Below are 13,100 nucleotides of genomic sequence, written 5' to 3'. Positions count from 1 at the left end.
TAGTGCACCATGAGTACCTTCCATCGGGCCAGACAGTCAATAAAGAATATTATTTATCCGTTTTCAAGCGTTGGAGAGATGCTGTTCGTCGGAAACGGCCGGAAATGTGGGCAAACAAATCTTTGGATTTTGCATGATGATAACGCGCCATCGCACCGAGCCCAAATTGTGCTGGATTATTTGAACAAACACCAAGTAAATACCATCGTGCAAGCACCGTATTCAGCTGATATGGCCCCGTGCGACTTCTTTTTGTTTCCCAAGTTGAAGTTACCCCTTCGTGGAAGGAGATTTCAGTCGATAGAGAAGATCAAAGAGAATGCGACGAAGGAGCTGAAGGCCATCCCTTCGTCGGCCTACCAGAGTTGCATGGAGGGCTGGATTAAACGTTGGCACATGTGTGTTGCTTCAGACGGGTCATATTTTGAAGGAGCTAAAATAAATTTGCCTGAAATTTAATTCTGTTTTGTTTTATTTAAACATTCCCGGTACTTTCTGATCATGGCGCATGCACCGTTTTTGGGTGTTTCGCCGAGCTTCTTCTAATATTTATGGCGTGCGTCTTAATGTTGTTCCACAAATGGGACCTACAGTTTCAAGCCGACTCCGAACGTCAGATTGTTTTTATGAGGAGCTTTTTCATGGCAGAAATACACTCGGAGGTTTGCCATTGCCTGCCGAGGGGCGAACGCTATTAGTAAAAATTTTTTCTTCATTTTGGTCTTTCACCGAACACTGGTTCGGTGTTATGTGATCATGGAACCACCCACCTTGTGCCGCCATCGCTTTGTATGAAGGAATGAAGTCTTGATGAAATATGTACGGGCAATCTCTAAAACCTCGATAGTCATTTCTGCGGTTTATCTTTTTGTTCCGTCAGAAAAAAACCATAACATCTCAAGCGCTTTAGGGTCTACGTAGAACTCATGCTGGAGATCTCCATGAACAACTCGACTTATAATACCCTCAGCAACATTAAGCTCCCGCGGAAGGGCTCTCTTTTATTTAGAATGGTCCTCGTCAATGATCGTTTGCACTTGTTGAATAAATTCTGCAGATCGGACAGTGTCAGAACGTTCCTCGTGCATTCCGCCTGAGCGCCTGATGCTTCCAATTCACGGCGAACCTTATGAACGAATGAACGGGCAGATTTAACAAAGTTAGAGATTTCCAAATTGGTGTGACTTATGTTTTAGTCATATTTAGTCCTATTTGAAAATGAGCAATAAGCAAAATAATTGTTTCGGGAAGTTACAGCCACATATACGCATGCCCTCAACTACGATATGCTTCCTGTATAACATAATATATGCATATACATAGCTACAATTTTTTAAAAAACTCAATTACTCGAGGCTGCCGTAGCCGATCTGGCTTGCTCTGTGAACAAGAAGTACTAGATATTTCCGTTTTTAAAAGCGACCGTCGGGAATTAATATTACTTTTTTTTATTTTTTATTATGTAAACAAAAATACGGTTATGCATCCATATATTTTTCAATTATTCTATCCCATATCGAGAGTACTTAAGCGATTTAATCAAAATGAGAATACTATTTACCAAAAGCAGCTGCGTGAACTTAATTTTTTGTAATACTTTGATTATACTGCTAACACGCAACCGAAAGCAATCCTCATTAAATATTATAAACAAACGTCTTTAAGCAGCAAAGTCTGGTTTACACTTAATTAACATTTCTTTGCTGCCCAGGTTTGCTTATTTTCAAATTGGCAATGGATGAAATATCTAGTTATTCCCTTCGAACAACTGAGAAAATGAGCTGGGAGAACGCGTTTCTTCGTGACAAATTGTAATAATAATAATAATAAAAATGACTACATTTTATAATAGTAATAATAATAGTAAAGTAATAAGACAATATGTGTAAATGTACCAGGAAAGTGTTATACTTAGTTGTAGCAATTTGACTGTAGTTGTGAAACTAGTAGTTTATGGGGCGCCCCTATGAATGTGTGCTCGCTTAATAAAAGGTGATTTTTTAAGAGCTATAGGAAAGTTTTTCAAAAAAACACACTTAAAATTCAGAAAAATGCATGAAAGTTTTATTTTAATCGATAGGACAGTCCATATAATTTAATGTTTGAAGATTATTTCATGCAAATGATGACCGCGACTGCGGTTCAAATGGTCCATCCGCTTAGTCTGATTTTTGCATACTCTTTCTTCCAATGCGTTAATTGAAGCAGGCTTGTCTGAATAGACATGAGCTTTAACATAGCCCCACAAAAAATAATCTAAAGGCGTTATATCGCACGATCTGGGAGGCCAATTGACAGTTCCCGAACGTGAAATAAAATGTTCACCGAACTCGCATCTCAACAAGTTCATTGTTACGCGTGCTGTGTGGCATGTGGCACCGTCTTGCTAAAACCACATGTCATGCAAGTCTTGCATTTTGGGCAAAAAAAGTTGGATATCATTTCACGGTAGCGCTAACCATTCACAGTTACGTTACGATTCGCAGCATCTTTGAAGAAGTACGGTCCAATGGTACCTCAAGCCCATAAACCGCACCAAACTGTCACCTTTTCTGGATACATTGGTAGCTCTTGCAATTCTTCTGGCTGATCTTCACTCCAAAATCGACAATTCTGCTTATTTACGTATCATTGATCCAAAAATGAGCTTCGTCGCTGAACACAATTTTTCGATAAAAAAAGTGGATCTTCGGCCAACTTTCCAAGAGCCCATTCACCAAAAATTCTGCCTTGCGGTAGGTCGTTCGGCTTCAATTTTTGCAGCAGCTGTATTTTGAAAGGCTTCACACCTAAATCCTTTCTCAAAATTTTCCGCGTTGTTGAGTAACAGAGGCCCAATTGCTGCGAACGGGGACGAATCGATAATTGATGGCCATCATTAACACTGGCCGATACAGCTGCGATATTTTCTTCAGTTCGCACTCTACGTAAGCGTGTTGGTGGTTTGATGTCCAATAATGTAAATTTGGTTCTAAATTTAGTCACAATAGCTCGAATAGCCGCTTCAGTGGGTCGATTAAACTGACCATAAAATGGAAGAAGCGCGCGATGAACTTTCTTAACAGAACACGCATTTTTATAATAATATTTAATGATTTGCAACCGTTGTTCGTTTGTAAGACGATTCATGGTTAAATTATAGACCAAACTGAAGATGTTTGACAGTGAAACCAAACACGAAACGTGCGTCAGCTGTTAAAACCAACTGTTTCAAAAGATAATAGCTAAAAAATCACCCGTTATTTGCTATTGAATGTGTATTTTTAAAATACATGACATGTGTTCGTATACACATACATATATTATAATTTAAAAACAAACCGATATACCGGCCTGCCGGTAATACTAAACAACGCCAACATTTTCGCTGACTCGAACCTAACAAGCACTGCTATTAACCAGATATATGTAAATTTTGCTGTTGGCAACAAGCCTCTTGTCATAAAACGGCCAACCCAATTTGAAGTAGCTTGTACATTTATACATATCTACGATTTATTTAAACATCCATACTCATGTATGTATATGTTTGTGATTTAAGTAGTTGGCAAAAATTAGTAGGACTGTCGTAATGATAAAACAAAAGGACTGCACAAGAGATAAATCTAGGAATTTTTGAAATTTTACAAGCATTAGAATAATTTACGATTTATTGTACCTGTTCTTGTAAATTGTAACTTTACACAATTTACAATTTATTATTTATTATATTATATTATTTGAATAGAAATAAAACACATCGTGAATGGCCTTAATATGAAAATTATATTCGTTGTTTCCAAGTAATATAGTAATACGAGTGCATAGAACAACAGACAGTAGGAAGGCGTGATGAAATATTTCATCATCCAATCGAGAAAGCAAAAAGTGATGGTGGAATTATTCATCTGCGTAGATATGAATCTCTGGTAGTGAACTATTTTTCATCAAGACTCTTTTAGTCGAAGTACAAAAAATATGTTTGTTTATTAGATTTGGTCCAAATTAATAAAATAAGAAAATAGACAAAATATCCCATTATTATGGGATCTAAAGAAGATTTGCTGCTTAAAAAGTGTACCACGGCCACGCAATAGCAGTAGAAAAAGCTAACGGAATTCAGAGAAGCATAACTTAAAAAAACTTAAAGAAAAGACATTATATTGTATTTTGGATGCAAATTTTCTTCCAATATAATTTTGTTTCAAATCTTTCCTAATTTAACTAAAAAAAAATTAATTAATTACTACAAGTAAATTATGTCGGTATTCTTGTTCCATATGAACAAGCCAGATCTCTGATTTATTTTTTCTCTTAAGTTAAAAACCATCGTCATCGACCCTAAATACAAAAATGCATTCACATAATTCAATACATAAAAGTAAACTACTTCTTTTGAAATATCATTTTTTTTTTAAAAGGATGTATGTAATTTAGTAGATGAAACGTTAGTAATATTTATTCTTCTTCATTGGCGCGATAACCGCTTACGCGATTTTGGCCGAGTTTAACAAAGCGCGCCAGTCGTTTCTTTCTCGTGCTAACCGGCGCCAATTGGATACACCAAGTGAAGCCAAGTCCTTCTCCACCTGATCTTTCCAACGCAGAGGAGGCCCACCTCCTCCTCTACTACCACCAGCTGGTACCGCATCGAATACTTTCAGAGCCGGAGCGTTTGTATCCATTCGGACGACATGACCCAGCCAACGTAGCCGCTGGATCTTTATTCGCTGCGCAATGTCTATGTCGTCGTAAAGCTCATACAGCTCATCGTTCCATCGCCTGCGATATTCGCCGTTGCCACCGTCAAGGATCCAAAAATCTTACGCAGAATTTTTCTCTCAAACGCTCCAAGCGCCGGTTCATCGGATATTGTCATCGTCCACGCTTCTGCGCCATACGTTGGGACGGGCATGATGAGAGACTTGCAGGATGTTAGTTTTGTTCGTCGAGAGAGGACGTTACTGCTCAGTTGCCTACTTAGTCCAAAGTAGCACTTGTTGGCAAGATAGATTCTACGTTGGATTTCAAGGCTGAGATTGTTATCGGTGTTAATGCTGATTCCTAAGTAAACGAAGTCTTTTACAACCTCGAAATCACAGCTGTCATAAGTGACGTGGGTGCTGATACTCGAATGCCCCGACAGTTTGTGCCCTGACAGGAGGTACTTCGTTTTGTCCTCGTTCAAAACCAGATACATTCGCTTTGCTTCTTTATTCAGTCTGGAAAAGGCAGAACTAACAGCGCGGTTGTTAAGGCCGATGATGTCAATATCATTTCAAAGAAGCCGTGCCAAATATCTAGGTGATTATTTCTTTGAAGACCTGGGAAATTTGCAATTTTCACTCCTAGAAAGTAATCTCGCCTTCATCAACTTTTTATTCGCGAAGTAAGACTTATTTCTAGCTTTTATCCTGAGTTGGCAATAGATGTATCTTTCTGTGCGCTCTGCACAACTCCAAGATTCGCTTGTTTGAAGTCTATAAAAAGGCAACACAGCATAATTTTATATTCGTCACATTTTTCAAGCGAAAAACATTGGTCAATTGTTGATCGCTGTTCTCTGAAGCCGCATTAATAGTTGCCGATAATTTTTTCGCATATTCATTTCGCTTATTGTAGAAAATATTTAAAAATATATCGTAGCAAATATTCAGTACGGAGACGCCTCTATAGTTTCCACACTTGGATTTATCACCTTTTTATGTATTGGTACATTATAATTTCTTCCCATCCGGTAGGCAGTTTTTCTTGTAACCATATTTGCAATATCAATTGATGTATATGAGTACATTTGTAGAGTTCATATCCACCGTATTTTAACAATTCCACATTGATTGCGTCGCTACCACAGCTCTTATAATTTTTAAGCCTACTAATTGCGTCTTGAGTGTCTTGTCAAGCGGGTGGATCCATTCTGTTTTCAGTCGCATAAACTTTACAACCGAATGGTATGTGATCACTATTGTTTAACACTTCACTGAAGTGATCTTCCATACGTTCATAACAATTCATCCATTAATACAGTTTATCACATTACCGTACTTGTCTTTGCAAATGTTAGTTCTAGGCTGGAAACTTTTGGTATTTTTCCTTATTCTTCGGTACATGTCCCTATGTCTTATTTGATTCAATATCATTCTCAATTTGTTCTACTTCTAATTTAAAGTGTTCCTTCTTTTTGGCTTATTACCTTTTTTGATTTTTTCGTTCAGCTTGATATTCTAATAGATTTTGCCTTGCAATTAGTTCATAAATTTTACGTGCGGTTTTTTTTCTTTCTGGCCTATGACTGTAGTTGCTGCTTTATTTACTGAACCTTTGATTGAGTTCCACGTTTCGTCTATATCTTCAGTGATGTTACATTCTGTGTTGCTGCTCAAGATTCTTTCGGTGATTTTTTCTTGGTATTCTTACCATTTGTTCTCATTTGATATTATGTGTTCAATATTCCAACGTTTCATTCGCAATCCACCGTTTTTGTTTACCATCGCAATGCGCGTTGACGTATCTTTGCTATGACCATGTAGTGGTCGGAATCGCAATTTGTATGTCCTTACGTCTAAAACGGATGTCATGTGACGCTGGTCTATAAGTACAAGGTCAATTTGATTAGCACTTGGACACCCTGATATTCTCCATGTTTGCTTATGCACTTTCTTATGTTTGAAAACGGTGCTGCTTATCCACATTCCATTCGATTTGGTAAAATTATCAAACATGTGCCATTATCGTTGCAATTTTCATGCAATGCGTACCCTCCTGCTACATTCTGTATCCGGCTCTCCTTTCCAATTATTACTATAATGTAATACTTGCTTATTTTGCTGCATAAGCGAGATAAATCATCACAGAATCTGTCTTTTTCCGCGTCATTTCCATCCTCAGTTGGGGCATATACTGACAGCAAAGAAATGTTCTGAAATTTCCCTTTATGTAACACACACGTTCGTTTATTGGCTCAAAAGCTACTCGTATTATGGATTTCCGTGCTTTATTTTTCAAATAAAGATCTGTCCCTTTAAGCCCTCATTGGGTTGCTTCACTGTAGAATAGGCTATAATCATACTTTCTTATTTCGCCATTTCCGCTCTATCTTATTTCTTGCAGGCATGCTATGGTAACTCCATATGATCTTAGCTCGTCGGCAATTTCAACCGTTTTACCAGGTTGTAACATTGTACGTATGTTCCATGTTCAAATTTTTATATCATAGTCCTTTATTCGTTGCAAGAGTCTATATCTTCTAGAGTTGTTTATAGAGGCCTAATTGTTGTTGGATTCGTAGCAATAATTTTTATACTGAGATGAGGTCGCTAGCCTGAAGCCCAGTTAGCTTTTAGGAATTCTCATCCTAGTATCTTTTGTTCCACTTCCTTCCACTGAAGTTTCTCTTTTTCTTTAGAAATAGTCAATCTCTGGTCGGGGTTAGCCGCATCATCACGCGCATGCGAATCTAGGGAGATTGGGAGTGATAGGTGAGAGATCTGTCATCGAGTTACACTTCGCTTTAAAGAAAGCAAGACAACATGATTGTACACTAGACATACATCCTATAGATAATAATACTCATGGCACAATATTAGGTACCCGTATAAGTTAACGAAAGTATGCAGAATATTAAGTTCCAGATACGGCCAGCCGATTTTGTGAAGGATAATTTCTCATTGAGATAGTTAGGCGACTTATCCACAATATGTCGGAATAGAAAAATACAGTTCCTCACTTTGGTGTATTCAGATATTTCACATCCCAGTTCGCAAACAAAAGGGTATGGAAAAGCTTTAAGTGCATGATCACGACCTTATATCTTTCATAAATGGGGGCTATTTGACTTTACTGCTGATTTAATATGAAAATAAAAAAAATTTTAATAATATAATAATAGTTTCTCAAACACTAATCAGTATAATAATCATTTTAGTAATCTATACTTTTTGCTTAAATTTTACATCCTTCTTTATTTAATGTTTTATCTACTTTTTCTTTCAGTTTGCAACTTTTAAATACAACAAAAAGATGGCATCTTGTTTCACAACTTCGTCGTTTCTTGTCCGTGCAATATGGCGATTCTGCTCTTCTTACACCTGGTGTCAAGTCCTACGTGAATGAATGCGCCTCCCTATGCCAGCCTGACCATATCCATTTATGTGATGGGAGTGCACAAGAAAGTCAAATGTTGCGAAAAGTTATGCTGAAACAAGGGACCATTATTCCTCTCACAAAATATGAGAACTGTTGGCTTGCGCGTACTAATCCAGATGATGTGGCTCGGGTGGAATCAAAAACTTTTATTTGTACTGATCACGAAGAAGAAGCCGTTCCAATCACTCCAAATGCTAAAAAAGGAGCATTGGGTAATTGGATTTCACCTAGGGATATGGAGCAGGCTATTCAAGAGCGCTTTCCAGGTTGTATGCGTGGACGGACGATGTATGTCATTCCATTCTCAATGGGTCCAATAGGTTCTCCGTTATCAAAAATTGGTATTGAAATAACAGACTCGGAATATGTTGTTGAATCAATGAAAATAATGACCCGTGTCGGAAATCGAGTACTAGAACAATTGCCTGGCGACAGTGATCAATTTGTAAGATGCTTACATTCAGTAGGTAAACCGAAAAATGGAAACACTTCTGTACCTTCATGGCCATGTGATCCTGAGCGTACAATTATACTTCATAAGCCTGGTAGCAACGATATTGTATCCTATGGTTCTGGATATGGTGGCAACTCTTTACTGGGTAAAAAATGTTTCGCACTACGAATCGGTAGCACCATAGCAAAACGTGAAGGCTGGCTGGCCGAGCATATGCTTATACTAGGTATAACGAATCCGAAAGGTAAAAAAATATATGTCGCTGCTGCATTTCCTTCTGCTTGTGGCAAAACGAACCTGGCTATGATGACACCTACATTACCCGGATATAAAGTAGAATGCGTGGGAGATGATATAGCGTGGATGAAATTTGATAGTCAAGGCACTTTACGTGCTATTAATCCAGAGAATGGTTTCTTCGGTGTGGCTCCAGGGACTGCTATGTCGACGAATCCGATTGCCATGAAAACTATTTTCAGAAATACACTTTTTACCAATGTAGCGTCCACATCGGACGGTGGGGTTTACTGGGAGGGCATGGCAGAATCAGATTTTAATAATGTAACAATAACTGACTGGCTCGGTAAGTTGTGGTCTAAGCAAGCTGAAAAGCCAGCTGCCCATCCGAATTCTCGCTTTTGCACGCCTGCTGCTCAATGCCCCATTATAGATCCTGCCTGGGAAGATCCACAAGGAGTGCCTATAAGCGCTATACTTTTCGGTGGACGCCGCCCAAAAGGTGTTCCACTAGTATACGAAGCCCGCAACTGGTCACATGGGGTCTTCATGGGAGCAGCTATGCGCAGTGAATCAACTGCTGCAGCGGAGCATAAAGGCAAAGTAATAATGCACGATCCCTTTGCTATGCGTCCATTCTTTGGTTATAACTTTGGAGATTATCTCCATCACTGGCTAAGTATGGAGAAAAGAGGAAATGTACCAAAAGTTTTTCATGTCAACTGGTTCCGTAAAGGTGCTGATGGTAAATTTTTATGGCCGGGCTTTGGTGATAACTCTCGTGTACTAGATTGGATTTTTAGGCGTGTGGGCGAGGAAGATTGCTTCGTAGATACCGCTATTGGTTATTTGCCCAGTGAAGGTGCACTTATTACAGAAGGACTAAAACAGTCCGTGGACCTTAAAGAAATGTTTAGCTTACCTCGTGGATTTTGGCAACAGGAAGTCATTGACATCGAAAACTACTTTAAAACACAAGTGGGCAAATATCTTCCAAAAGAAATATCCAATCAATTAGATGAGTTAAAGAATCGAGTAGCTAATATGTAAATACAAATTCCATGTAAATATGATGTACATACCAAATGTGTATTTTGCAAGCGCACAAAACTTTTCGTAACTAAATAAAATAAGAAGAAACGGAATGGTAATTTTTATTTAGTTTAAAGTATAACCATGGGCGTTACCGATCTGACCGATTGAAGATATTTGCAACTAGCGATCAAGTTTTATAAAATGTTAATAGACGTTGAAACGCAACAAACTTGACGTTGTGTGTAGATTTTTCTTCAATTCATTATTTTTTGTTCTCAACTGTCTACTTAACATATATTGAGAATATTTAATTTCTTTGATGAACCTTTTAATAGTCTTCATATTAGCCTTATTATTATCAAAATGAAGAAAATGGTTACCAGCTATTTTTATAATTTTTATGCGCCACAATTAGTACCCAAAATGTATATACTCCAACCATAAAACAAATGATTATTGTATCAGTTTTTCTGTATAAATAACGCATATTAGAGAAGCCATGATAGCTTTTGATGAAATCCAGCGCTTACTGAATGTCCAGTAAATTCAGTAATGCCCAGTAAAAAAATATTTTCCAAATGCATTATACGCCGTGGCCGAATGGGTTGGTGCGTGACTACAATTTGGAATTCAGAGGGAACGTAGTTTGAATCTCGGTGAAAGACCAAAATGAAGTTTTTTCTAATAGCGGTCGCCCCTCGATAGGCAATGACAAAATTCCGAGCGTATTTCTGCCATGAAAAAGCTCCTCATAAAAAACATCTGCCGTTCGGAGTCGGCTTAAAACTGTAGTTCCCTCTATTGGTGCAGCAATATCAAGATGCACGCCACAAATAGGAGGCCAAACACCCAAAAAGGGTGTGCGCGCAATTATACGAGTATAAGAATTTGGAAAATGTAAACTATACCGACGTAGAAAAGCTAATATAGCCGCGTTCCCAATTATTCAATTCAGATGAGTACTTAATGATCCCAAGTCTTTGATTTGATCTAAACATTTCAGTTTAGATCCAGAAATATGACAGGTAACGTATATGGTGTTATCACTTTGCTAATAAACGATTTCTTATATATTTAGTGATGATGGAGCTCATTTTCGGGTAGAAAACTTTGTGAATAAGGAACAATGTCCCAACTGGAGTTACTTTAATCCTCAGGTTCAGTTTAGGGGCCGGAAGCACAATCTCTCCTAAAACGAAGCAAGTGGAACTGCCACCGTCAACGCGAACCAATATAGAGCCTTGTCAGAAGTATATGAGTATGGCCTCGAATACCTTAGATATCGACCAAATCACGTTGTTATCTTTCTTTTTTCTTCAATTGTTACGTCACCAACTCGTGGCCACCTCTGCATTCTATAATTCGATTAAAAAAACTTGGCATTGAAAACGGAGAAAATCTGAAAATTATCTGGTTTCCAAGTCCACGTTCACGGTGTTTTTCAAATCTTCAAAAAATGCGTTATTTTAGTAGCGCGCCAGTCGTTTCTTTCTCGTGCTAACCGGCACCAGTTGGACACATCAAGTGCAGCCAAATCCTTCTCCACCTGATCTTTCCAACGCAGAAGAAGCCTTCCTCTTCCTCCGCTACCACCAGCTGGCACCGCATCGAATACTTTCAGAGCCGGAGCGTTTGTATCCATCCGGACGACATGACCCAGTCAGCTTAATTAGCCTAATTCGCTGTGCTATGTCTATATCGTCGTAAAGCTCGTAGTTCCATCGCCTGCGATATTCGCCGTTGCCAGCGTGAAAAGGTCCAAAAATCTTGTTGGCAAGAGAGATTCTACGTTAGATTTCAAGGCTCACATTGTTATCGGTGTTAGTGCTGGTTCCTAAATATACGAAGTCTTTTACAACCTCGAAATCACAGCTGTCATCAGTGACGTGGGTGCTGATACTCGAGTCTCCCGACAGTTTGTTTGATGACAGGACTTACTTCGTTTTGTCCTCGTTCACAACCAGTCCCATTCGCTTTGCTTCTTTATTCAGTCTGGAAAAGGCAGAACTAACAGCGCGGTTGTTAAGGCCGATGATTTCAATATCATCGGCATACGCCAACAATTGTACGCTTTTATAAAAAATTGTGCCTGAGCGATTAAGTTCTGCGGCTCGTACGATGCTCTCCAACATCAGGTTAAAGAAGTCACACGACAGCGAGTCACCCTGTCTGAAACCTCGTTTGGTATCAAACGGCTTGGAGAGGTCCTTCCCAATTCTGACGGCGCTGCTGGTGTTGAGCAACGTCATCTTGCATAGCCATATTAGTTTTGCAGGGATAACAAATTCAGACATCGCGGCATACAGGAAACTCCTTTTCGTATTGTCGAATGCAGCTTTGAAGTCGACGAAAAGATGGTGTGTGTGGATTCTCCTTTCGTGGATCTTTTCCAAGATTTGGCGTACTGTAAATATTTGGTCGATTGTAGACTTTCCAGGTCTAAAGCCACACTGATAAGGTCCAATCAGTTGGTTGACGGTGGGCTTCAGCCTTCATTGGGCAGAGCACCCTTAAATTCCAATCGGCAGGCATGCTTTCATCCGACCATATTTTACATAGAAGCTGATGCATGCACTTTAAAAGCTTCTCGTCGCCATGTTTAAATAGCTCAGCCGGCAGTCCATCAGCGCCCGCGGCTTTGTTGTTCTTTAGCCGCGTTATCGCTATTCTCACCTCATCAACAACGATTGGGGTATCGGGATCTTCACATTCTCTGTGACATGCGCAGCTATTACTATTTTACAGGTTCGAGATGTGTTCCCTCCATAATTATAGTATGCCCTGGATGTCAAACACCTGATCGCCGCCTTTGCTCTTACAGGAAAACTTCCCGGTCTTGAAACCTTCTTGGGCTAATCCCGGGAGTTGTGAGTTGCTTGAACCATATGCCAAAGAATCGTTCTAGCCACTCCCAAGTGAATGGCGGAGTTAGTTCGTCATAGATGATTAGGTGCGAAACTTTCTCATTTTCGGTGAGAGCGCGCCTAGGAACTCCTTCGAGTACTTGACTTTACTGCTAATCCCTGTTTTGATAAATACCTGATAGATAAAATGACGGGCTGCCATAAATAAAGCGTCAAAACGAGCTGGCGAAAACAGTTAAAATAAAAGAGAACAATAATAATGAGAAAGATAAATATTAAAGTTTATGCAAGGACAATATTTTAAGCTAATAAATTATATTGTAATACTGTTTTTCCAGTAAAAAATGTCAGAAGTAAAGAATAAGGGGGCTTGAACAAGCACTGGA

The 13,100-nt window shown here is 38.9% G+C and overlaps 1 protein-coding gene across 1 annotated transcript in view; it reads left to right on the top strand.

Annotated features, from left to right (window-relative positions):
- LOC129244503 (phosphoenolpyruvate carboxykinase [GTP]-like) overlaps positions 1-9,955 on the top strand; it is a 41,652-nt gene extending 31,697 nt beyond the window's left edge. Inside the window, exon 3 of the mRNA XM_054882164.1 lies at positions 7,972-9,955. Within this exon, the coding sequence (XP_054738139.1) occupies positions 7,972-9,865 (1,894 nt within the window). The 3' untranslated portion in view covers positions 9,866-9,955. The remainder of the gene's footprint in view (positions 1-7,971) is intronic.
- The last annotated feature ends 3,145 nt before the right edge of the window (positions 9,956-13,100 follow it).

The sequence above is a fragment of the Anastrepha obliqua genome, chromosome 4 (genome assembly GCF_027943255.1).
Source record: "Anastrepha obliqua isolate idAnaObli1 chromosome 4, idAnaObli1_1.0, whole genome shotgun sequence".
NCBI classification, from domain to species: Eukaryota; Metazoa; Arthropoda; class Insecta; order Diptera; family Tephritidae; genus Anastrepha; species Anastrepha obliqua.
The sequence above is the reverse complement of the archived record's forward strand: the minus strand, read 5'-3'. Positions and strand labels throughout refer to the sequence as shown.